The sequence below is a fragment of the Microcaecilia unicolor genome, chromosome 11 (genome assembly GCF_901765095.1).
Source record: "Microcaecilia unicolor chromosome 11, aMicUni1.1, whole genome shotgun sequence".
Lineage (NCBI taxonomy): Eukaryota > Metazoa > Chordata > Amphibia > Gymnophiona > Siphonopidae > Microcaecilia > Microcaecilia unicolor.
The window spans coordinates 13450063-13475748 of record NC_044041.1 but is presented as its reverse complement, the minus strand read 5'-3'; the positions used below and the strand labels follow the sequence as shown (position 1 = coordinate 13475748).

The 25686-nt window shown below is 46.3% G+C and overlaps 1 protein-coding gene across 2 annotated transcripts in view; it reads right to left on the bottom strand.

Annotated features, from left to right (window-relative positions):
- Window positions 1-25686, bottom strand: part of NF2 (neurofibromin 2) — an 88706-nt gene that overhangs the window by 21505 nt on the left and 41515 nt on the right. Inside the window, exons 12-17 of one of the 2 annotated variants that reach the window (XM_030218976.1) lie at window positions 20889-21011; window positions 15352-15569; window positions 14595-14700; window positions 9373-9500; window positions 7376-7535; window positions 5047-5091 (exon numbers count right to left, since the gene is read on the bottom strand). In XM_030218976.1, the coding sequence (XP_030074836.1) occupies window positions 5056-5091; window positions 7376-7535; window positions 9373-9500; window positions 14595-14700; window positions 15352-15569; window positions 20889-21011 (771 nt within the window). In that variant the 3' untranslated portion in view covers window positions 5047-5055. The remainder of the gene's footprint in view (window positions 1-5046; window positions 5092-7375; window positions 7536-9372; window positions 9501-14594; window positions 14701-15351; window positions 15570-20888; window positions 21012-25686) is intronic. The other variant, XM_030218975.1, reaches the window with a different exon arrangement.

Here is a 25686-nt window from a genome sequence, read left to right as displayed (position 1 = left end):
ACAGGTGCACAGCTGCTCTCTGCACCCTCCAGCAGCGTTATCATCCTTATTAGTATGAAAATGATAAAGGGGATGGGACGACTTCCCTATCAAGGAAAGCTAAAAAGGCCAAGGTTCTTCAGCTTGCAGAAGAGATGGCTGAAGGGAGATATGATAAAGGTCTATAAAATACAGAGTGGGGTGGAACGAGTAGATGCAAGTCGCTTGTTTATTCTTCTCAAAAATACTAGGACTAGGGGGCACGCAATGAAGAGACTAAGTAGTACATTTAAAACAACCCGGAGAAAATATTTCTTCACTCAACGTATAATTAAACTCCGGAATTTGTTGCCAAGGGATGTGGTAAAAGCAGTCAGCTTAGCAGGGTTCAGTGGCGTACCCGGTTTGCTTGCCACCCAGGGAGTGTCGCTGCTGCACCCCCACCAAGGTGCGTCACAAGCCCGCCCCCTCCCACCCGTAGCGCATCACCTCCACCACCTTCCTCTTAGTAAGGGGGTGCACGGAGCAGTCGCGCAGCTGTTGGCTCTGCCAGTCCCCTGCCCCGGAACAGGAAGTAAACATCAGAGGGGCAGTAGAGTCGACAGCCGCGCAACCCCTTGTTGCATGCACCTGAGGTGGGCCACCCCCCACTGCCCCACCCTTGGTACGCTACTGGCAGGGTTTATAAAAAGGTTTGGATAATTTCCTAAAAGAAAAAGTCCATAAGCCATTATTAAGAAGGACTTGGGAAAAGCCAATGCTTATTTCTAGGATAAGCAGTATAAAACCTGATTTACTTGGCATCTTGCCAGATACTTGGACCTGGATTGGCTACTACTGGAAACAGGCTACTGGGCTTGATGGACCTTCGATCTGTCCGAATATGGCAATGCTTATGTTCTTAATATTTAAAAAAAAAAAAAAAATTAATAAATCTTACCTCCCTTTTGCCATGTCTTTCAATTATTCAACAATTTATGGTATTTTCTCTCTCTATTATAAACACGTTTGTCATTTAAAACAAATCGGAGACAATTATTCTTCACCCAACGCGTAATTAAACTCTGAAATTCGTTGCCGGAGAACTTGGTGAAGGCGGTTAGCTTGGCAGAGTTTAAAAAGGGGTTACACGGTTTCCTAAAGGACAAGTCCATAAACCGCTACTAAATGGACTTGGGAAAAATCCACAATTCCAGGAATAACATGTATAGAATGTTTGTACGTTTGGGAAGCTCGCCAGGTGCCCTTGGCCTGGATTGGCTGCTGTCGTGGACAGGATGCTGGGCTCGATGGACCCTTGGTCTTTTCCCAGTGTGGCATTACTTATGTAAATCGCAATTAGTGATTAACCGCCCTTTCTCTCCTGCCAGCACGCTCTGTCTCCCTCCCCTCTCAGACCGCTGGCGGCTCTCCCTCCCCTTCTCCTGGTTTACATTTTGATTTTCATTAAGTCTTCGCCTTGCAATGGCAGCCACAGAGGCATAGCTGGGGAGGTGGCACAAGGGGAGCAGCCCCTCCCCCAAATAGATTTCATATAAAAACAGCGCCCATCTCTCCTGCACCTGGGGGCACCTACCTATCCTGCTTATAGACCCACTTCCCTCACTGGTCTCTTTTTTCCCTCCTCTCCCAATCTTACATCATTTCTCAAGTTTGTCTGCAAGCGGCAGCGCTATCAGCTCTTAAAAACAAAGCTAAAGCGCACAGGACTATTTTCCTGCATGCGTGGTTCCTGCTCTTCTGGTCACGTCCGCTCTGACACAGGAAGTTTACATCACAGGGGGTGTGACCAGCAGAGCTGCAGCAGCACGCGCAGGAAAATGGCCCAATGTGCTTTTACTTGTTTTTTTTTTTAATCATTTATTTATAATTTTTCATTTTACAAGGGTCACTTGCAAACAGAAATACAGAGATGACTGTACAATAATACAATATTCTAAGAAAACAATCTCAACTAGATAAATGAATTATATACAGTCTTTCTCTTTCTTAGACCACAAAATAAATAGGGAGAGTGAAACAAGACAAGGAGATCAATTAAACAACAGTAAACAAATAAAACGTGGTATTAACCTGATTATCCCCAGTTATTATTTATCTGAATCATTATTCCACGTTGATCGTCTGGTTGGCTTCTTCAAACCCAAGACGGTGTATAGTCAATTAATTTCATTGGAAACATACTTATTGTCCAATATAAGTGAAAATAATACACCTGATTTCATTTTTTTTTCTCTTTTAAAACCAGAAATTATTTAACAATACAAACACTTGAATCTCTAAGCCAATTCCCACTGATTAAGGTAATCCCAGTTTCACAGGCTTCACTCCTTTTGAATTAATATACTAAGAGGAATCATTTGCTTTCACTTGTTTTTAAAAGATGATAGCGCTGCCACCTGCCAACAAACTTGAGAAATGATGCAAGAGTATGATTGGAAGAGAGGGGGAGGGGGGAGAGAGAAAGGAGGTGATGCTAGCTGAGGGGAGAGGAATGAGAGAGGTTGAGAGAGGGGGTGCTGCCAGTTGGGGAGAGCGAGAAAGAAATGAGGTCATTATTGATTGGGGGGACGAAGAGAGAGAGGCAGCGATGCTGAATGAGAGAGTAAGAGAGAGAGCCAGCGTGATGCTGGATGGGCTAGAAAAGAGAGAGAGGAAGATGGGGTAATGCAGGATGGGGGAGAGATATAGAGAGATGCTGGATGAGAGACAGAGCAATGCTGAGTAAGAAGAGAGATAGATGGGGTGATGCTGGATTGGGGTGAAAAAGAAGTTGAATCTGAATGGGAGGAGAGACAGAGACAGATAGCATGATGCTGGATGTGGAGAAAAAGCAAGAGAAATGGTGTAATGCTGGATGGGGAGAGGAGAGGGAGATGAAGCAATGCTGGAGAGGGGAAGAGAAAGCTTAGAGAGAGATGGGACGATACTGGTTGGCAGGGGGGAGAGACGGAGGAGAGGCTGCACAGCGAGGGGAGAGACGGAGGAGAGGCTGCACGGCGAGGGGGGAGACGGAGGAGAGGCTGCACGGCGAGGGGGAGACGGAGGAGAGGCTGCACGGCGAGGGGGGAGACGGAGGAGAGGCTGCACGGCGAGGGGGGAGACGGAGGAGAGGCTGCATGGCGAGGGGGGAGACGGAGGAGAGGCTGCATGGCGAGGGGGGAGACGGAGGAGAGGCTGCATGGCGAGGGGGGAGACGGAGGAGAGGCTGCATGGCGAGGGGGGAGACGGAGGAGAGGCTGCATGGCGAGGGGGGAGACGGAGGAGAGGCTGCATGGCGAGGGGGGAGACGGAGGAGAGGCTGCATGGCGAGGGGGGAGACGGAGGAGAGGCTGCATGGCGAGGGGGGGAGAAAAAGATGTTATATGGCAAAGGGAGAGAGGGAAGAGTTAATGAAAGAACGGGGAATAAGAAAAAGGGGAAATGATGGACCTGGGTGACAGAAATATGGAAAGCTGTACGTAGATTCGGTGAAAAAGAGGGAGCGTAAAGACTAGATAGTAAGAATGAAAGAGTGAATGACATCTAGACAGAGGCAGAAAATTAGAGGAAAGTTAAAAGAGAAAGATGAGTGCCAAGAGATAGATGCAGTGGATGAAGTAAAGAAGACAGAGAGAAAAAAGAAAAATGTAGAGAGAACCCTGGCAAGAGAGTTAAGACAGAAGAAAGCAGAAACCAGAGACTAGGACCAACAGGTAGAAAAATAATTCAGGATAAAGTAATGTGGTAGCCATATTGGATATGTGCCACTGCAGTAATTATTTTCCAGGATACTGTGATATATGTTGAGAGGTTGACCAGACTCAAGTCTACTAGAACGGTAAAGTTTAAGTTATGGAATAATGCAACTTCATTTAAAAATGTCGGTGCTTCCAAGGTTTCCGTAAGCCTGCATGTTGTTTACGTTGATGCAGTAGACTTTTTACTTAGAAATCCGTTATCAAGTGCACTCCAAGGCATTATTTAGGAGTATACCAAGCACTACTCATGCCTATATGCCTAGTGCCCCCATGTTAACTTTGGGCCCTCCCAAACTGTCAAGTCTGGCTACGCCCCTGTACACCCCTCCACTCACCTGTGAGGTAGGAGCAAGAGGAGCTGCATGGGAGTACCTCTTCGGGGAAGGTAAGAACCCCACTCTTTCATGTCCGCTGTCACTGCTCTGGGCCAGTGCTGCCACTTTTTCCAAATGGCCACCGAGACTTCCTGCGACATTCTCACAAGATTACCGCTTGAGATCTCAACAGCCATTTTTAAAACGCGGTGGCACCAGCCCAGAGCAACAAAAAGTGGGGCTCTTTCCTGCCCCCGAAAAGCCCTCTAGACCTCCAGGGCGTACTCGGGAGCCAGCGAGCCAATCAATTCCTCTCAGAGCACAGATTCTTTGCAGCTGCAGAATTCTGTGCAAATTCTGCGTTCCGCAGTCGTGCAGAATTTCAGCAGGAGTATGATATTGCTGGCTCATGGGTTAGCTCTTTTTCCTCTGCTCTGACACACATCAGTTATAATTGTGTGCTCATTTTGACATCCTGTTGTGTGTACACAACGCTTTACTTCAGAATGTTCCCTCCTCCCCACAGCATTGCGGGAAGTCAATCTTGCTGACCCCCCCCCCCCCCCCCCCCCTTACCTCTGTGAGGTTAGGATAACTACTAGCCTCAGAATTCATTTGTGCTATTAACTCATACCCTCTCCATCCCCTTCCCACTTCAATTCAACACAGCAGGAAATCATAAACACAAGGGCGCTGGACCCCAGACAGAATCAAAGGCACACAAGCTCTGCACTGCACAGACAAAGGAACACAGAACAATCTCTGCCCATCAGGCACCACCCTGCATGCTGCAAGCCACACCATATAGTTAGATGCTACACTGCAGACTGACACCAATATTGATTCTTATTCCCACCTCCCTCTGGTACAGTGGGGCTGGTGGGCTAGACACAAATAAGACTACAACGGTACAGCAGCAGATTTTGCACGAGGGCTCATGCACCGGTTAGTGCTACATGGGTGTATGAGGACATCCGATCACCACATACAAAGTGTACCTTAGAATAACCTACTTGGAAGGCTCATATGCAGATAGGTCTTCTACCTTGGGCTTGAGGCTAAATCAATAAAATAAAGTTAAATAAAAACCATCTCTATGACATTAACAAGATGAATCACGATTCGTGCAGTCTAAGCAACGTTAGGACTTCCAAAACCAAATCACTGTAGGCTTGGAAACTTGCACAGGCATGCGGGGAGGAATCAGAGAGCTTCCAGTTCATCTGAAGTTCACCTACTATTAATACTGCAGACAGTTCTTGATCTCTGGTTTTGCAGTTGCTCTACTACCAGTGAAAACTAATGCTTGCCCCTTCGTGATTCATTGATCCATTTGAGGTTCTCTCTTTCATATACTCCACACCCTCTATTGAAGGACATATATTTTAAGACGGACCTTTATCTCTCAAATACTATACAGACTAACTCCAGATTATATGCACCATCTAACTGAACTACCTTCACGTAATGCTTTCCTTGGAGCCAGAGATTTCCTGACTCTGCCCGCCAAATTTTAAAGAGGTCTGCTATAAATCAGTACCTTTCCTCAGATTTCTCCTACAGTGGAACTAAATGTTGAAACTCTCTCCCTAACTCGGGCCAGTTCCTTTCTAATTATATGCAATTTCGAAAGAAGTTAAAAACTCATCTCTTTACAAACTCATTTCAAATTTCTTCACATTACTCTGTTTTTTGATCTAATTAACTGGTCAACAAAGTTATCTTCTGTTATAATTATGTCTTTATCAAATTGTACATTGCTATAATCCTTCTATTTATCTGTAATTCCTTGTTACTCAATCCAACGTATTATGACCAATGTAATTTCAATCTATATAGTAAGCCCCATTGAACGTGAGACTTTTGGGGATAATGTGGGATATAAATGTCACAAATCAATAAACCCTGCAGTCTCTTGGTAACCCCTCCTCCAGGCTGCTTTTACAGACATACTGCTTGAGGCACAGACTTCAGACCTGGCCACAGTTATAAAGATATGTATAAGGACGTGCTCATATGTTTTCGTTGGGACAAACACAGATAGATACAAGGATCTTCAAAGGTTGTCCAAGCTTTTAATCACTGCACGTCTCTAGTGAATTAAAGTGATGCCTCCAAGTGCCACCCTTTTATAATGTTGCTTCAAAAAAAAAAAATAAACATATATTACTTTCACTTAGCTTTTATGGGTGAAAAACGGGTCTCGACATGATCCATGTTTCGCCGAGGCTGTTTCAAGATACCCATCAAAAAAAGCTTTCAAACTTTCAACCTTGTGAAAAGCGTCCCTTCGGCTTTCTACTGAAATGTGAACGCTCAGTTTGGTAGCAACATTATAAAGGTTGGCACCTGGAGGCATCGCTTTAATTCATTAGAGACGTGCAGTGATTAAAAGCTCGAGCTTTTAATCACTGCACGTCTCTAATGAGGGCGTTTGCTATTTGCTAATCTTTTCTTGTAAAACTGTGTTTGTCCCATTGAAAACATATGAGCACGTCCTTATACACAATTTTATAGAAGTATAAGGGGGAATCAGACCTTTAAGAGTTTATATATGTGATTGTTTATGTTTTTTGATGGAAATTTTGTTTTACATTCAGTTTTAATTTTTCTCATCCATTATTAAATAGTTTTTCCTTCCCGTTTTGTTTCAGTTATGAAGAAGCAGGTTTTTCCAACGATACACGAGTATACCTCTCCTAGCATTATGCCACATCCTGCCACTGCTTTGTCAGAGTGCTTGGCAAACAGTTTCTCAGATACAATCACCCTCTGATCCCCTTTCGTGCTGTAGTTAATGTCTCATGTTCTATGTTCTGCTTCCTAAATGGAATTTCCCTGGCCAACTGCTGTAGTGGAAGCAAACAGCAAACGCCCTAGATTATTTTACCACACATTTCATATTGGAGCTGTCAAATAAAATTGGATTTCTATTGCCAAAAGATTGAGTCAGTGGGAGAATTAACTGGGGGGGAAAAAAACCTGGGTTCCAATTTCCAAGCAGAAGCAGACGGTCAAGTTCACTTAGCGAATAAAAGATATGGGAGCCCATCCCACACTAAAATTAATAAATTGGAGACAGAGGTCTCCCCTGGATTATTCTTCCAGTGCCGAGGAGGTGCTGTTCTGGAGAGTGAGTGGGGAAACGCAGCAGTATCTACACGCAAGTCTAACAGAAAGACAGCGGTGTGTGTGTCTGAGCTGGGCCAGTCTGTAAGGAGGATGACGAATGAATGGGTACAGATATGCATTTCATGGACTAATAGGTAGAGGACGTATCTGATAAGATGGGGGAGGTATATGAGAAGGAAGGAGGCTTGTGTGCGAGGCAGATTGTGGTACCTTTTTGATGGTATTCTGTTTGTTGCTGCCTCGGTCTGTGTTTTCATTGTGCAGAATATCCAGCGACGTCTCTCGCTCCTTCAGCTTCAGCGATTCAATCTCAGTCTTCAGTTCGTTCAGCTGCTCCTGCAGATGCTTACTCTTCTCCATGTATTCCACTCTGCCACAAAGAGAAGGGCTAAAGCTCAGCACAAAGGCAAGAGTGCCCAAAACCCAGGGACGGACCAACTCCGTCATTTTCAAAGCTCAAGGCCTGCACAGGAGTTCAGGTTTTCAGGTCGCATTTGTACACAAAGTGGTATCAATATTCAGAGTTTGGTTAGATAACTTTATCAAATAGAAATCAAACAAAATAAAACACGGAAAAGAAAATAAGATATCATCTTATTTTCTTCTCCATGTTTTATTTTGTTTGATTTCTATTGATAACCTTAAGAGTGGACTAACACGGCTACCACACTTTGAAAGCGAGCAGCTGATGCTCAAAACCTAACGCTGGCACCAGAGGTGATTAGCGCTGGCGTGAGTGCGTTTCAAATGCCCTAATGGTTTTAGTGCCGGCGCTGAAACCATTAGCGCAGACCGCATTTAAATGTTGGCATTTACTATGCTGCATAAATTCTTTAAAAAACTAAAGCTTAGGCTCATTTTGTGCAGAAAAAATAACACCAGGACCAAGGCGGCATTAGAAGGGTTGGTTGACAGAATAGGCTACTTGTGGCCTCTGGGGGGGGGGGGGGGTGGAGAGGGTCTACCAGGCTACTTGCCGGCCAGCCCGCTCCACCAGATGGGAAGGGAACCACTGGGCCTGAGCCAATCAGCACTCAGGCATTGACAGGGAAGTTAGCGCAGTCAGCACCTAATTAATGGCATGATTTTAACATGCCATTAACTTGCATGCTCATTTTTCTAAGCATGCCGCAGTTATTTTTCTCTACAGTATTGGGCCCCGACTCAGACAAATCTTGCTGTTATAAATAACATTACCCCTCCACTCTACTGCTGACCAACTAAAGTTTGTCCAGGCAAAGTACGGCCTGCAGAGAATTTAGCCAGATACGAGGCAGTATTAGGGACGCTCCCGGATACAGTTCAACTTTGACCAGCCAGCACTAAAAATCAGCACTGACTGGTCAGTTACCCTTCTGGCCAAATAACAGGCTTAATATTAACCAGACATATATTTAAAATACTGTCCAGGACCATAACCCCTTCCACTCTCTCTCCCACACCCACTATCTAAAATAAAAAGCCCACCTCTACGCCTGCTGCTTGCTCCTTCCTTCCCTCCCTCTGCCCTGATGTTCAGAAAAGAAAAGCTGTTTGAGACTGCTGCTGGCTTTTCCCCCATCCCCTTTCTGCCTAATCTCCCAAAGTAACGGACCCCAACTCCCCCCCCCCTCTCCCCCAGCAGCTCCCCCTGACTTTTACATAAGAATTGCCATACTAGGTCAGACCAATAGTCCATCTAGCCCAGTATCCTGCTTACAACAGTGGCCAATCCTGGTCACAAGTACCTGGCAGAAACCCAAATAGTAGCAACATTCTATATTACCTATCCCAGACAAGCAGTGGCTTCCCCCATGTCTACCTCTAGCTTAATAGCAGACTCATTTTAAATATGAGAGGCCCCAAGACCATAGGACCCTTTCCATTCCCGCCAAATGTTGCTATAATCTTTAAAAAAAAAAAAAAATGTCCCTGGAGCAGTTTCCTTTTCTTCCTTCTGCTTCTCCTAACTCTACATTAAAAACAGTACCTCCCACCCCCAGCAGCAGAATTCACCTTCTGCACCGTCATTGAAAAATAAAAAAATTACCCGTTTCTCCCTCCTCCACTTCATCAAGGCTGATCAAAAAAAGGGACTGTTCCAGCTGAATTCCCCTCCCCCAACCGAGTCCAAGCACACTATTCAAGTCACTTAACGCATGTGTACGTGAGTGAACAAGAGAGACTGCATGTGTACCAGTATGAGCACAAGCTGCTGGCAAACATACTTCTCTTTCTCGATCTCCATGGACAGTCTCTTCATGTCTGTGTCCTTGAAGTCAAAGGAGAGACCTTCGCTGATGATGCTGAAGCTGGGGAGCTCTGTGGGTAATGTTGCTGTGTTTGTGATCATCGGCTAAAACAAACAGATCCTGTGTTAATCACCTTCGGCCAAGCTTAATGTTCCAGCTCTTTTCATGGACTGTAAGCAAAACATTCTCACAGGAGAAAGGAAGAAAACAAAGCAATTTCTTGAACACAGTAGCTAAAATTACAGAGGAACACAAATATCTCAGAAATGCCGCAGCGAGAGCACGGCAGGGTGGCCAGTACAGAAGTGGCGTTTGAGCTCTGCAGCCAAGGGGAAATGACTACTTGCATCCTTTGCACCAGCAGTTTGAGAAACCATGGTCCGGTGTGATCCCAGCCCTAATAGCTGTAGACTGATTTGGTTCATGGTAATGACATCACTGCAGAATTAAAAGAAAACAGGTGCCAATACTGAAGAAAAAGGAAGCAGTCATGAAGGGAGTCATTTAAGAGCAGGGAAACAATGTGAAAGGTCCAAATCAAGATACACATTTAAAGAATCTGTTTCAAATAACTGAATATCAAAAGGGAGAAATTTCATTTATAAAAATTTTTTAAAATGGACTGATGATGATTTAAGCCCTGCACCCTTCGGTAAAAGAGTTGCGGCTAATTGGGTTGTGCCTCTGATGGTCTAATAGACTCCTCCGTGTTGAGTTATTCAGTGGAAAGATTACTCTTGTGGTATAAAGATAACATGAGTACTTGCGCACCCTTATATGGACACTTAAAACCAGTCCCGCTGCAATCAGCCTACAACCGTAACGCACACAGACCAAAGAGTAGGGTGGGTAGACTCTTCCAGAATACACAATAAAATATCAAGAACGAGAACCCTTCTGTATTTTGGAAGGGTCTACCCACCCTACTCTTTGGTCTGTGTGTATTTTGTAAAAATACGCACATACAGTGGTGGAAATAAGTATTTGATCCCTTGCTGATTTTGTAAGTTTGCCCACTGACAAAGACATGAGCAGCCCATAATTGAAGGGTAGGTTATTGGTAACAGTGAGAGATAGCACATCACAAATTAAATCCGGAAAATCACATTGTGGAAAGTATATGAATTTATTTGCATTCTGCAGAGGGAAATAAGTATTTGATCCCCCACCAACCAGTAAGAGATCTGGCCCCTACAGACCAGGTAGATGCTCCAAATCAACTCGTTACCTGCATGACAGACAGCTGTCGGCAATGGTCACCTGTATGAAAGACACCTGTCCACAGACTCAGTGAATCAGTCAGACTCTAACCTCTACAAAATGGCCAAGAGCAAGGAGCTGTCTAAGGATGTCAGGGACAAGATCATACACCTGCACAAGGCTGGAATGGGCTACAAAACCATCAGTAAGACGCTGGGCGAGAAGGAGACAACTGTTGGTGCCATAGTAAGAAAATGGAAGAAGTACAAAATGACTGTCAATCGACAAAGATCTGGGGCTCCACGCAAAATCTCACCTCGTGGGGTATCCTTGATCATGAGGAAGGTTAGAAATCAGCCTACAACTACAAGGGGGGAACTTGTCAATGATCTCAAGGCAGCTGGGACCACTGTCACCACGAAAACCATTGGTAACACATTACGACATAACGGATTGCAATCCTGCAGTGCCCGCAAGGTCCCCCTGCTCCGGAAGGCACATGTGACGGCCCGTCTGAAGTTTGCCAGTGAACACCTGGATGATGCCGAGAGTGATTGGGAGAAGGTGTTGTGGTCAGATGAGACAAAAATTGAGCTCTTTGGCATGAACTCAACTCGCCGTGTTTGGAGGAAGAGAAATGCTGCCTATGACCCAAAGAACACCGTCCCCACTGTCAAGCATGGAGGTGGAAATGTTATGTTTTGGGGGTGTTTCTCTGCTAAGGGCACAGGACTACTTCACCGCATCAATGGGAGAATGGATGGGGCCATGTACCGTACAATTCTGAGTGACAACCTCCTTCCCTCCGCCAGGGCCTTAAAAATGGGTCGTGGCTGGGTCTTCCAGCACGACAATGACCCAAAACATACAGCCAAGGCAACAAAGGAGTGGCTCAGGAAGAAGCACATTAGGGTCATGGAGTGGCCTAGCCAGTCACCAGACCTTAATCCCATTGAAAACTTATGGAGGGAGCTGAAGCTGCGAGTTGCCAAGCGACAGCCCAGAACTCTTAATGATTTAGAGATGATCTGCAAAGAGGAGTGGACCAAAATTCCTCCTGACATGTGTGCAAACCTCATCATCAACTACAGAAGACGTCTGACCGCTGTGCTTGCCAACAAGGGTTTTGCCACCAAGTATTAGGTCTTGTTTGCCAGAGGGATTAAATACTTATTTCCCTCTGCAGAATGCAAATAAATTCATATACTTTCCACAATGTGATTTTCCGGATTTAATTTGTGATGTGCTATCTCTCACTGTTACCAATAACCTACCCTTCAATTATGGGCTGCTCATGTCTTTGTCAGTGGGCAAACTTACAAAATCAGCAAGGGATCAAATACTTATTTCCACCACTGTACATCAAAACCTGGCTTCTGCCCACACCGTCTTCTGAGAATGATTATGTACAATCTTTTGGTGCACATATAGATTGAATAAAACGTTTTCCCTAGGCTGTGACAGCCCAGTATTCAATGCCAGTTTCACTTTTTTTTTGTGGGGGGGGGATTGGGAGGAGGAAGAGGTATCAGGGGCTGAGATATCAATCACTGGAGAATTAAGGACCCCCCCCCCCCCAATCTTATTTCAGTGGAGTGCTGCTCAATAGGAGCACTTTTCCTGAAACCTAGACATTCCAGGTAGCAGGTGTAAATCCAGACATCGATCTTTTTGAATGGGAAATACACATTTATTTTTTAGGCCTGTCCATGCTCTCTTGCCATATGCCATATTTTAGATATATTGGAATTTAGATGTCTGTGGATCTGAAATGGTTGGCAAATGTTTATATTCTGGCACATAAACGTGTATGTACTGGAACAAACCACGTCGACCTGTTATTAATTTTAACCGTTTGTGATTCTAGAAAGCGATGCTCCTGCTGCAGTTAACTGGCACATGAACGTCCATTTCACCCTGTATTTTAGATCAGACAGGACCCTGTTCTAAAATACAATAGAACTTAAGTTCTGCCCTGGACACCTCGATTCTGATTTGTACATCCTTTTCTATAATCCACCTCCACATATTCAGCTATACCACTTTATAAAAGCTCTCTTCTGCTTATCAAACAGGCTTTACACAGAACATAATTTACAAAATTACTCCCAAAATGTACATAATTTACAACTACCTACACCTGTCAATCTCCAGGTACTTTCTGCTAGTCCTTAAGAAAAATGGAGACAGCAAGGACATTTCCAAAGGCATTTCTGCAAGATGAGAAGTACTTTTTTAAAAGTAAGTTTTTATAAAATTGCACACTTGATATTTGGGTAAACTTATGTAAGTAAAGGTGTTTTGAGGACAGCACTGGGTTAAGGCTCACATTGAAGTGCACTGGTCATGCGTGTGTAAAATAACACTGAAAGTGTAAGTGCAGTAAAGAGCAGGTGTCCAATGTAAACACGTGACTTCCCTAATAACATTCAAAGCAGGTGGAAGTCAGCACAAGAAAAAGTAACGCACATACTTTCTAAATGGCAGAACCTCTACTTAAGATGGAAGATACCGCATACAGCCGCATGAAAAAGCAAATGAACAAACTTTTGGAAAAGGAAACAATCCTTTACTTTAAATGGCAGAACAAAACAGCAGACCAACAGACGTGGATAATAACAGCAAAGACTTTAATTCAAAGTCTGTTGGGTCTGCTGTTTTGATCTGCCGTGCTTGCATCGCAGATCTTCTGCGTCTCTTGTGTTTTCCATACTTTCTGTATATCCGTGAGGTCACATAATTACCTTAGATCTGACCAAGGTATGCAGAAAGGAGGACTAATGGGATCACACAGGATTACAGACAAAAACAGAGTAGGGGAACCACCACCTCGGACAAGAAACAAACGGAGAAGAGCGGTGATGAACCAGAAAGGAACACGACAGCTCAGGAGTCCATCAAATTGCAACGTTTTATTGCAAGTCAAAACAAATAGAACGAACCACATAATAGCACATGACCTGACATGACCGCTATATAGGGAATTGGAATACAGCTGAGTCGTAAATCCCAGACACAGGCAGACTGTGCCAAAATGCAGCCGAGTCAGGTTATTTGCGATGGCCTGATCCATTCTACTTCTTTGGACATACAATAAAACATTCCAATTTGAAATCACCGCTCCATATGCCTGGAATAGGCTTCCTGAGCCGGTACGTCAAGCTCCATCTCTGGCCGTCTTCAAATCTAAGCTAAAAGCTCAGCTTTTTGATGCTGCTTTTAACTCCTAACCTTTATTCACTTGTTCAGAACCCTTATTTTATCATCCTCACCTTAATATTCCCTTATCTCTTGTTTGTCCTGTTTGTCTGTCCTAATTAGATTGTAAGCTCTGTCGAGCAGGGACTGTCTCTTCATATTCAAGTGTACAGCGCTGCGTACGTCTAGTAGCACTATAGAAATGATAAGTAGTAGTAGTAGTCTTTGGGATTCCGGAATCTTGCTACTCTTTGGGATTCCACACAGAATCTTGCTGCTCTTTGGGATTCTGGAATCTTGCTACTCTTTGTCCTTATCCCTTATTTGTCCTGTTTGTCTGTCCTAATTAGATTGTAAGCTCTGTCGAGCAGGGACTGTCTCTTCATGTTCAAGTGTACAGCGCTGCGTACGTCTAGTAGCACTATAAAAATGATAAGTAGTAGTAGTAGTCTTTGGGATTCCGGAATCTTGCTACTCTTTGGGATTCCACACAGAATCTTGCTGCTCTTTGGGATTCCGGAATCTTGCTACTCTTTGTCCTTATCTCTTATTTGTCCTGTTTGTCTGTCCTAATTAGATTGTAAGCTCTGTCAAGCAGGGACTGTCTCTTCATGTTCAAGTGTACAGCGCTGCGTACGTCTAGTAGTGCTTTAGAAATGATAAGCAGTAGTAGTAGTTCTCCGTTTGTTAGAAAGGATTACAACATCATCCATCTCCACCATCAGTACTAGTCTGTACAAGACAGGGGATACTGAATTGTGCTGGCTGTTCCTATTACCCCCACCCCCACCCCCCCTTACCGTGTACGATGTTTTGGTAGTGATTTCCAGGAGCTTCTGCTTAGCCCGACGCTCTGAATCACGTGACTCCTGCAGATCCTGCTTCAATTGGTCAGCCTCTTTTGCTCTGGGCAGGACAGAAGAAACAACTACAGAAGTGAGAACCATCCCTGAGTAGGCAAAGGAGGAAATGAGGTGTCACATTAAGTGCAGCAGATATTTAGAGATGGTAGTGGATGAGCCAAGAAAAAAAGGAATTCAGAATTAAGAGGAAAGATGAGGGGAAGCACCTCAAAATCCAGAGCCCTAGGAGTACCTCGAGTCCATACCAAGTCAGGTGATAGGACATTTTGGCAGAGGAGGTCCTATTTACTACAGATTTACTCCAAAGTTGGTTGGGCTGTCCTACCCCAACAGCTGAACTGGTATGCTACTCCACCATTTGCTGGAGGCAGAAAAGTACTGGATATTTGAGGGCTCCACCAGTTATTCTCCACCTCCACATGCTGGTAGAGGAGCATAAATCCACACTTCTGAATTGGTCACGAGGAGCTGATGAGGAAAACTTGGTTCCTCTACATAGGACATGCTTCAGGGGGGCTTTACTTTGCTTAGTTCATCTTCCCCATTCTGGTAGAGGGTTAAAATACCAATCAATCAATCTTGTGTTCTGCACTCTTGTCTACAAAATTATGAGTGGCTGGGTGTGTAAGAAGTAAAGGAGGCATTAAAGTGGGAGGACCTAGGCAAGACAGGTGTCAAACACAAGAACTCTAACCTCCTCTCCGATTCTTCTGCCATCTTTAACGCCAACATCTCTGTCTCTAGCACCTTCTGCTCCATCAATCGCTTTTCCTCTTCAGTCCGTATGGCTGTGGCTTTGATGCGCTGCATCTCCTGCTCTGCCTCCGCTGCTTTCTGTGCTAGGAGCTTGGCCTCCTCTTCCGTGATCTGGGCCTTTTCTGCTAGTAAGTCTGCAGTCTCTTCAGATCTCATCTAGGAAGGAAGAGGAGGAGAACTCATTTAAATACACAACAGTGACTCTCACATGAGTGAGCTCTCTCCTCATACTTTAACTCCTAACCCTTATTCACTTGTTCAGAACCCTTATTTTATCATCCTCACCTTAATATTGCCTTATCTTTTGTTTGTCCTGTTTGTCTGTCCTAATTAGATTGTAAGCTCTGTCGAGCAGGGACTGTCTCTTCATGGTCAAGTGTACAGCGCTGCGTACGTCTAGTAGCGCTATAGAAATGATAAGTAGTAGTAGTAGTTTATACATTGCTCTAAGTTTGGGGGAAAAGATCCCCTTTTGTGCTTCCAACTGCAGCTCTCACTTAGGTGGGGGAATCCCTCATGTGTGCTTCACCTCTCACAAATGCGCCCTCCTCCCAACCCCTCAGACACTGTGGACTTGTAAATGAGGGAACCTTTCATGGTTCCAAGTCCAGCTCTCCTGTGGAAGGCGGGGGAAGAGGTGACTAAACTCTGGATTTCATTGTCAGAGAATGTGGTAAAGGCAGTTAGCTTAGCGGGGTTTAAAAAAATGTCTGGACATACATGGTAACATAGTAGATGACGGCAGGAAAAGACCTGCACGGTCCATCTAGTCTGCCCAACAAGATAAACTCATATGTGCTACTTCTTGTGTATACCTTACCTTGATTTGTATCTGCCATTTTCAGGACACAGACCGTAGAAGTCTTGCCCAGAACTAGCCCCATTTTCAAAGGAAAAGTGCATAGACCATTACTGAATTGACTTGGGGAAAATGCATTGACTTGGGGAAAATGCACTGCTTATTTCTGGGATAAGCAGTATAAAATATATTGAGCTTTTTTGGGATCTTTCCAAGTATTTGTGACCTGGATTGGCCACTGTTGGAAACAGGATGCTGGGCTTGATGGATCCCTGGTCTGTCCCAGAGTGGCAATAGTTATGTACAATTTTCTTTTACCCTAACAGCACTGCAGAACAAGCAAGGAAAGCATTCGTGGAACGGGAATTCAGATGAACCATCAAACATCTCTGTTCTGGTTAATAACCTACTTATGGTCAGTAGATAAGGTTCTTAAAAATGTATTCCCAAAACAAATTTTGATCATAACACCAATGAGCCATTTAACAGATTTACAGTGAAGACAGAAATTAACTTGCACACCAAACTGTGAAACCCTATCCGAGCAGGAAGAATCTAAAAAGTGACTTTTCTCTCGTTTCTCGGGTACACTTAGAAATTATGTAGCATCTTATAGGCAGTGTCTGTCTGTCCCCTTAGCTCTTTGTTGAGCTTTCAGATACAGATTTTTACCTTCAATTATTGCCCCTCACTCAGTGACTAAAGGCATGAAAACTGCAGGAAGTAAAGGGCTTGGGGTGAGGGGGCTGTGATCTCTTAGGGAGTGAATTCTATAAACGGTGGCAAAAGAGTTAGGTGCCAGGACCATCCGTGCTGAAGTAGTATTCTGCAGACAGTGCTCTACGCGGAGTGCCCTTTACAGAATACCAGCTTAACGTGGATCTTGCACCTAACTTTGGACACGGCACTTACACCTGCCGAAACCTGGTGTAAATGCTGGCGCATGACTAATGGCAGTTAGACGCGTAAATGACCCCAATTCTATAATACTGCACTGAATTTCTGGGAACATCCCGACCCGCTCATGCCCTTCTCGTGGCCACATCCCCTTTTCAGTTGCACGCTATAAAATTTAGCTACACATTTTATGTTTTAACATTTTTATTGAGAAACCAGCATCTTGCACAAATTTCAACAATCTCTGCATAAGTTGACAAAAAATGAACATCGTAAGAATACACAGCATATGACACAGAACAGAATAGAAAAAGAAATGCCACCCTCAAAGTTTATCCAAATTCCCCCCCCCCCAAACTTGCACCCCAGCCAATCAAAGCCAGACTATCTCTATGTCAACAAAATATAACACAATTCACTCTTCACTTGAAGTACCTAAGAAAAAAAAAAAACCTCCCATCTCTCTTTTAGCCCAAGCATGAAAAGATAGCCTCCAAGACATCTCTCTAATACTTTTGTCCCCCCAACACCTCCAAGCTAAGTAACTCCCTCCCCTCCTTACAACATTGGCAGTGCAACCATATTCTGTGCGGGAGACCACAACTCTTGGGTCTCCCCCCACAATTGTGTTAAACAAAATCTCTCCCCCCCCCCCCCCCCCCACCATTCCCACCCTACCCTCCCCAAGTGGTGCAATGCTCAGTCCCACACTCTCATTTATTCCTAACCTCCCCAGGGGAACCTATTCAAAACTTGACTGCGCCACCATGGCGACAATTTGTTCAGATAAGCTTCCCAGATTGCAAGAAAACTCTGCTGCCTTCCAGGAGACAAACATGTCCCCTAGATTCCCAAGTCATCAGCTCATGCAACTTATTCCTCCAGTGCCAGAAGGAGGGGGGGGGGGGGGGGGTGATCCTTACTCCAATAAACTAGCTACACATTTTATAGAATAAGGCACAGGGCCAGATCCACGCGTAAACCCAAATGATTGCCAATTAACACCAGTTACTGATTGTTAATGGTTCATTTACTAATTAGTTTACACCCAGATCTAGGATCTGTGCCCAATTTGCCTGCCCAACTTTGGACAACCTATATATAATCCAGAAGTTCAGTATCAGTAGGATGGGCGGGACAAATTGCTTGTTCTTTTGGCCACTGCCGGTGACAGGGTGCTGGGCTCGATGGACCCTTGGGTCTGTCCCAGCATGGCGATGACCAAGAGATGCTGTAGTAACAAGGGCTCTCCAGACCACAAAGGTCCCTTCAAGTGTCAAATCAGTGTTTGTGAGATCTTATGCATAGCATTAGTGCTAATTATTCAAACTGGTCCCTCAGCAAGTCATTTTGAAGTGACCGACCTAAGTAAACAGCTACTTACAAGGGGGAATGGCTATTTATAAACTGTCCACCCTGTTTGGGTTAAAGTATGCTCCTTGTCCCACAAGGTGAAATTTAAACTTACTTGTTCATTTTCCTCGAGTCCTGCCAGATCAGCGAGTTATTTCTGTCAGCAGATGGAGTCCAAGGTTTTACAAAAGCTCTCAAGAGCCAACTTCTCATAGGGGGCTGGTGCTGCCTTCAGCTCCTTATCATCCTATACCAAACCTAAGACTACTGAAGGCAATTCTTATGCTATGGGTTTCCAAATCACCAACAAAACCATACCTGATGCAGCCAAAAACAAAAAGAGTCACTTCATGATCACTAATTACGACCAGGCCAGAGTAGGCTACGACATGTCAGATTTCTGAATTTGTTAAGACTGAGATTCCTTGATTGTCATATCATCCACAAATCAACCTGCGATTCCTTCCACTCAGGGACACAGATTAGAGCTATGGGAGGGCTCAAAGTGGAACCCCTGAGGCACTGCCAAACCAGAACCTACCAGGATATATATTTATATTTCCTGGTAGGTCTTACTTACCTGCAAGTGTGTCTTCCCTGTTTTCCAGACACACTGGAAGAAAGCGGAGGGAGAGAAGGCAGAAGGGTAATCCCTTTAGACGTCCTCACAGAATCGAAGCCCAACACAGCAACATAGGAAACCAGGAGGCAGCCCGGGAAGAGCTGCACCGAAAGCTTTTCTTTCTGTGAACTTCGCTGCCTTCCTATTACTCTCCAAGGACAGAGGGAGAGTATGATGTCATTAGCACCTGATGTCAAATCCACCAAAATGTGAAAAGTGACTGGGACCTACTTACAACCACTGCACCAGGTCACATTTGCTAAAACCAGAGAAATACTGAGGATCTGAAGGCAGCATCAGCTCTTCAATAAGGGGAGAGAAGTCAGCTTCTAAGCTTTTTCTTTTTTTTTCTCCAAATATCTGCTGGCAGCATGACATAATCCACTCTTCTGACTGGTCTGGCATACTCTAAATCGCATTGACATGACTTCATACTAGGTACACATAAGTAATGCCACACTGGGAAAGACCAAGGGTCCATCGAGCCCAGCATCCTGTCCACGACAGCGGCCAATCCAGGCCAAGGGCACCTGGCAAGCTTCCCAAACGTACAAACATTCTATACATGTTAATCCTGGAATTGTGGATTTTTCCCAAGACCATTTAGTAGTGGTTTATGGACTTGTCCTTTAGGAAACCGTCTAACCCCTTTTTAAACTCTGCTAAGCTAACCACCTTCACCACGTTCTTCGGCAACAAATTCAGAGTTTAATTATGCGTTGGGTGAAGAAACATTTTCTCTGATTTGTTTTACATTTACTACACTGTAGTTTCATCGCATGCCCCCTACTTCTAGTATTTTTGGAAAGCGTGAACAGACGCTTCACATCCACCTGTTCCACTCTACTCATTATTTTATATATCTCTATCATGTCTCCCCTCAGCCGTCTCTTCTCCAAGCTGAAAAGCCCTAGCCTCCTTAATCTTTCTTCATAGGGAAGTCATCCCATCCCCGCTATCATTTTAGTCGCCCTTCGCTGCACCTATTCCAATTCTACTATATCTTTGAGATGCGGCGACCAGAATTGAACACAATACTCAAGGTGCGGCCGCACCATGGAGCGATACAACGGCATTATAACAACCTCATACCTGTTTCCATACCTTTCCTAATAATACCCAACATTCTATTCACTTTTCTAGCCATAGCAGCACACTGAGGTGGTATATTAAGCCTTAATAAACAAAATTAAAAAATGGATAATAAGGTCAGGTATACACAAAAAGTAGCACATATGAGTTTATCTTGTTGGGCAGACTGGATGGACCGCGCAGGTCTTTCTCTGCCGTCATCTACTAGGTTACCATCCTGCTTATTTTCAAAGGAGAAGGGCGCCCATCTTCCGACACAAATCGGGAGATGGGCGTCCTTCTCCTAAGGTCACCCAAATCGGCATAATCGAAAGCCGATTTTGGGTGTCCTCAACTACTTTCCGTCACGGGCACGACCAAAGTTCAAGGGGGCGTGTCGGCAGTGTACCAAAGGCGGGACGGGGGCGTGGTTAACAGATGGGTGTCCTCGGCCAATAATGGAAAAAAGAAGGTCGTCCCTCACGAGCGTTTGGACGACTTGGTCCATTTTTTTTTCACGACCAAGCACTGCAGGTCTTTTCTCTGTAACAGCATTAAGCATAAACATGCACCACCTGCTGGCCAAACTAGAGAAATACACTTCAAGAATTAAGACAGTTTTACAGGCTTAAAACCCCCACTGTTTTTCACAACCACCCTCTCTCAGTCAGCAGGATGCACTGTTGCAAATGCTGACCACTGCCTTTCCTGCAGCACAGGCAGCTGTACTTACCAAAGCATCATTGGCCAATTGTGCTTCTTCCTTTAGCTGCAGCAACCTCCTTTCTAACTCATCTCGCGATCGCTCTGCTTCTTCTCGCAACTGCTTCTCTCGAGCCAAACGCTGCCGCTCCATCTAGAAGGTGAGAGAAGGCAAGAATTAGTGTGAGAATCCCCAAGAGTGGCTGAGAAACTGGCAGGGAATGGAGGCCAGAGCGGAAGAAACCTGAACAATACTGAACTCTAGTGCATAGAGAAACACTCCTGGCCCTTTATTCCTTCTGAACCTGTTCTCACAACTATTAATGAAATAGCTACATGGGCTTGTCGGCTACGAGGCAGTCAAATAATTTTATTTTATTTATTTATTGCATTTGTATCCCACATTATCCCACCTTTTTGCAGGCTCAAAGCGAATGCTACATACCTGTAGAAGGTATTCTCCGAGGACAGCAGGCTGATTGTTCTCACTGATGGGTGATGTCCACGGCAGCCCCTCCAATCGGAAACTTCTCTAGCAAAGTCCTTTGCTAGTCCTCGCGCACCCGCCGGCCGTCTTCCCGCCCGAAACCGGCTCGAGCCAGCCAGTCCAGTATGTAGCAAGACAATACACTTCAAGGGAAGACACAACTCCAAAGGGGAGGCGGGCGGGTTTGTGAGAACAATCAGCCTGCTGTCCTCGGAGAATACCTTCTACAGGTATGTAGCATTCGCTTTCTCCGAGGACAAGCAGGCTGCTTGTTCTCACTGATGGGGTATCCCTAGCCCCCAGGCTCACTCAAAACAACAACCATGGTCAATTGGGCCTCGCAACGGCGAGGACATAACTGAGATTGACCAAAAAAATTTACCAACTAACTGAGAGTGTAGCCTGGAACAGAACAAACAGGGCCCTCGGGGGGTGGAGTTGGATCCTAAAGCCCAAACAGGTTCTGAAGAACTGACTGCCCGAACCGACTGTCGCGTCGGGTATCCTGCTGCAGGCAGTAATGAGATGTGAATGTGTGGACAGATGACCACGTCGCAGCTTTGCAAATTTCTTCAATGGAGGCTGACTTCAAGTGGGCTACCGACGCAGCCATGGCTCTAACATTATGAGCCGTGACATGACCCTCAAGAGCCAGCCCCGCCTGGGCGTAAGTGAAGGAAATGCAATCTGCTAGCCAATTGGATATGGTGCGTTTCCCTACAGCCACTCCCCTCCTATTGGGATCAAAAGAAACAAACAATTGGGCGGACTGTCTGTGGGGCTGTGTCCGCTCCAGGTAGAAGGCCAATGCTCTCTTGCAGTCCAATGTGTGCAGCTGACGTTCAGCAGGGCAGGAATGAGGACGGGGAAAGAATGTTGGCAAGACAATTGACTGGTTCAGATGGATCTCCGACACGACCTTTGGCAAGAACTTAGGGTGAGTGCGGAGGACTACTCTGTTATGATGAAATTTGGTTTAAGGGGCCTGGGCTACCAGGGCCTGAAGCTCACTGACTCTACGAGCTGAAGTAACTGCCACCAAGAAAATGACCTTCCAGGTCAAGTACTTCAGATGGCAGGAATTCAGTGGCTCAAAAGGAGGTTTCATCAGCTGGGTGAGAACGACATTGAGATCCCATGACACTGTAGGAGGCTTGACAGGGGGCTTTGACAAAAGCAAACCTCTCATGAAGCGAACAACTAAAGGCTGTCCTGAGATCGGCTTACCTTCCACATGGTAATGGTATGCACTGATTGCGCTAAGGTGAACTCTTACAGAGTTGGTCTTGAGACCAGACTCAGACAAGTGCAGAAGGTATTCAAGCAGGGTCTGTGTAGGACAAGAGCGAGGAGCTAGGGCCTTGCTGTCACACCAGACGGCAAACCTCCTCCATAGAAAGAAGTAACTCCTCTTAGTGGAATATTTCCTGGAAGCAAGCAAGACGCGGGAGACACCCTCTGACAGACCCAAAGAGGCAAAGTCTACGCTCTCAACATCCAGGCCGTGAGAGCCAGGGACCGGAGGCTGGGATGCAGAAGAGCCCCTTCGTCCTGCGTGATGAGGGTCGGAAAACACTCCAATCTCCACGGTTCTTCGGAGGATAACCAGAAGAAGAGGGAACCAGATCTGACGCGGCCAAAAGGGAGCAATCAGAATCATGGTGCCTCGGTCTTGCTTGAGTTTCAACAAAGTCTTCCCCACCAGAGGAATGGGAGGATAAGCATACAGCAAGCCCTCCCCCCAATCCAGGAGGAAGGCATCCGATGCTAGTCTGCCGGGGGCCTGAAGCCTGGAACAGAACTGAGGGACTTTGTGGTTCACTCGAGATGCGAAGAGATCCACCAAGGGGGTGCCCCACGCTTGGAAGATCTGGCGCACCACTCTGGAGTTGAGCGACCACTCGTGAGGTTGCATAATCCGGCTCAGTCTGTCGGCCAGACTGTTGTTTACGCCTGCCAGATATGTGGCTTGGAGCACCATGCCGAGACGGCGAGCCCAGAGCCACATGCTGACGGCTTCCTGACACAGGGGGCGAGATCCGGTGCCCCCCTGCTTGTTGACATAGTACATGGCAACCTGGTTGTCTGTCTGAATTTGGATAATTTGATGGGACAGCCGATCTCTGAAAGCCTTCAGAGCGTTCCAGATCGCTCGCAACTCCAGGAGATTGATCTGTAGACCGCGTTCCTGGAGGGACCAGCTTCCTTGGGTGTGAAGCCCATCGACATGAGCTCCCCATCCCAGGAGAGACGCATCCGTTGTCAGCACTTTTTGTGGCTGAGGAATTTGGAAAGGACGTCCCAGAGTCAAATTGGACCAGATTGTCCACCAATACAGGGATTCGAGAAAACTCGTGGACAGGTGGATCACGTCTTCTAGACCCCCAGCAGCCTGATACCACTGGGAGGCTAGGGTCCATTGAGCAGATCTCATGTGAAGACGGGCCATGGGAGTCACATGAACTGTGGAGGCCATGTGGCCCAGCAATCTCAACATCTGCCGAGCTGTGATCTGCTGGGACGCTCGCACCCGCGAGACGAGGGACAACAAGTTGTTGGCCCTCGTCTCTGGGAGATAGGAGCGAGCCGTCCGAGAATCCAGCAGAGCTCCTATGAATTCGAGTTTCTGCACTGGGAGAAGATGGGACTTTGGATAATTTATCACAAACCCCAGTAGCTCCAGGAGGCGAATAGTCATCTGCATGGACTGCAGGGCTCCTGCCTCGGATGTGTTCTTCACCAGCCAATCGTCGAGATATGGGAACACGTGCACCCCCAGCCTGCGAAGTGCCGCTGCTACCACAGCTAGGCACTTTGTGAACACCCTGGGCGCAGAGGCGAGCCCAAAGGGTAGCACACAGTACTGGAAGTGGCGTGTGCCCAGCTGAAATCGCAGATACTGTCTGTGAGCTGGCAGTATCGGGATGTGTGTGTAGGCATCCTTCAAGTCCAGAGAGCATAGCCAATCGTTTTGCTGAATCATGGGGAGAAGGGTGCCCAGGGAAAGCATCCTGAACTTTTCTTTTACGAGATATTTGTTCAGGGCCCTTAGGTCTAGGATGGGACGCATCCCCCCTGTTTTCTTTTCCACAAGGAAGTACCTGGAATAGAATCCCAGCCCTTCTTGCCCGGATGGCACGGGCTCGACCGCATTGGCGCTGAGAAGGGCGGAAAGTTCCTCTGCAAGTACCTGCTTGTGCTGGAAGCTGTAAGACTGAGCTCCCGGTGGACAATTTGGAGGTTTTGAGGCCAAATTGAGGGTGTATCCTTGCCGGACTATTTGGAGAACCCACTGATCGGAGGTTATTAGAGGCCACCTTTGGTGAAAAGCTTTCAACCTCCCCCCGACTGGTAGGTCGCCCGGCACTGACACTTGGATGTCGGCTATGCTCTGCTGGAGCCAGTCAAAAGCTCACCCCTTGCTTTTGCTGGGGAGCCGAGGGGCCTGGCTGAGGCGCACGCTGCTGACGAGAGCGAGCGCGCTGGGGCTTAGCCTGGGCCGCAGGCTGTCGAGAAGGAGGATTGTACCTACGCTTACCAGAAGAGTAGGGAACAGTCTTCCTTCCCCCGAAAAATCTTCTACCTGTAGAGGTAGATGCTGAAGGCTGCCGGCGGGAGAACTTGTCGAATGCGGTGTCCCGCTGGTGGAGAGACTCTACCACCTGTTCGACTTTCTCTCCAAAAATGTTGTCCGCACGGCAAGGCGAGTTCGCAATCCGCTGCTGGAGTCTATTCTCCAGGTCGGCGGCACGCAGCCATGAGAGCCTGCGCATCACCACACCTTGAGCAGCGGCCCTGGACGCAACATCAAAGGTGTCATACACCCCTCTGGCCAGGAATTTTCTGCACGCCTTCAGCTGCCTGACCACCTCCTGAAAAGGCTTGGCCTGCTCGGGGGGGGAGAGCATCAACCAAGCCCGCCAACTGCCGCACATTGTTCCGCATGTGTATGCTCGTGTAGAGCTGGTAAGACTGGATTTTGGCCAGGAGCATAGAGGAATGGTAGGCCTTCCTCCCAAAGGAGTCTAAGGTTCTAGAGTCCTTGCCCGGGGGCGCTGAAGCATGCTCCCTAGAACTCTTAGCCTTCTTTAGGGCCAGATCCACAACTCCAGAATCATGAGGCAACTGGGTGCGCATCAGATCTGGGTCCCCATGGATCCGGTACTGGGACTCGATCTTCTTGGGGATGTGGGGATTAGTTAGAGGTTTTGTCCAGTTCGCAAGCAATGTCTTTTTTAGGACATGGTGCAAGGGAACAGTGGACGCTTCCTTAGGTGGAGAAGGATAGTCCAGGAGCTCAAACATTTCAGCCCTGGGCTCGTCCTCCACAACCACCGGGAAG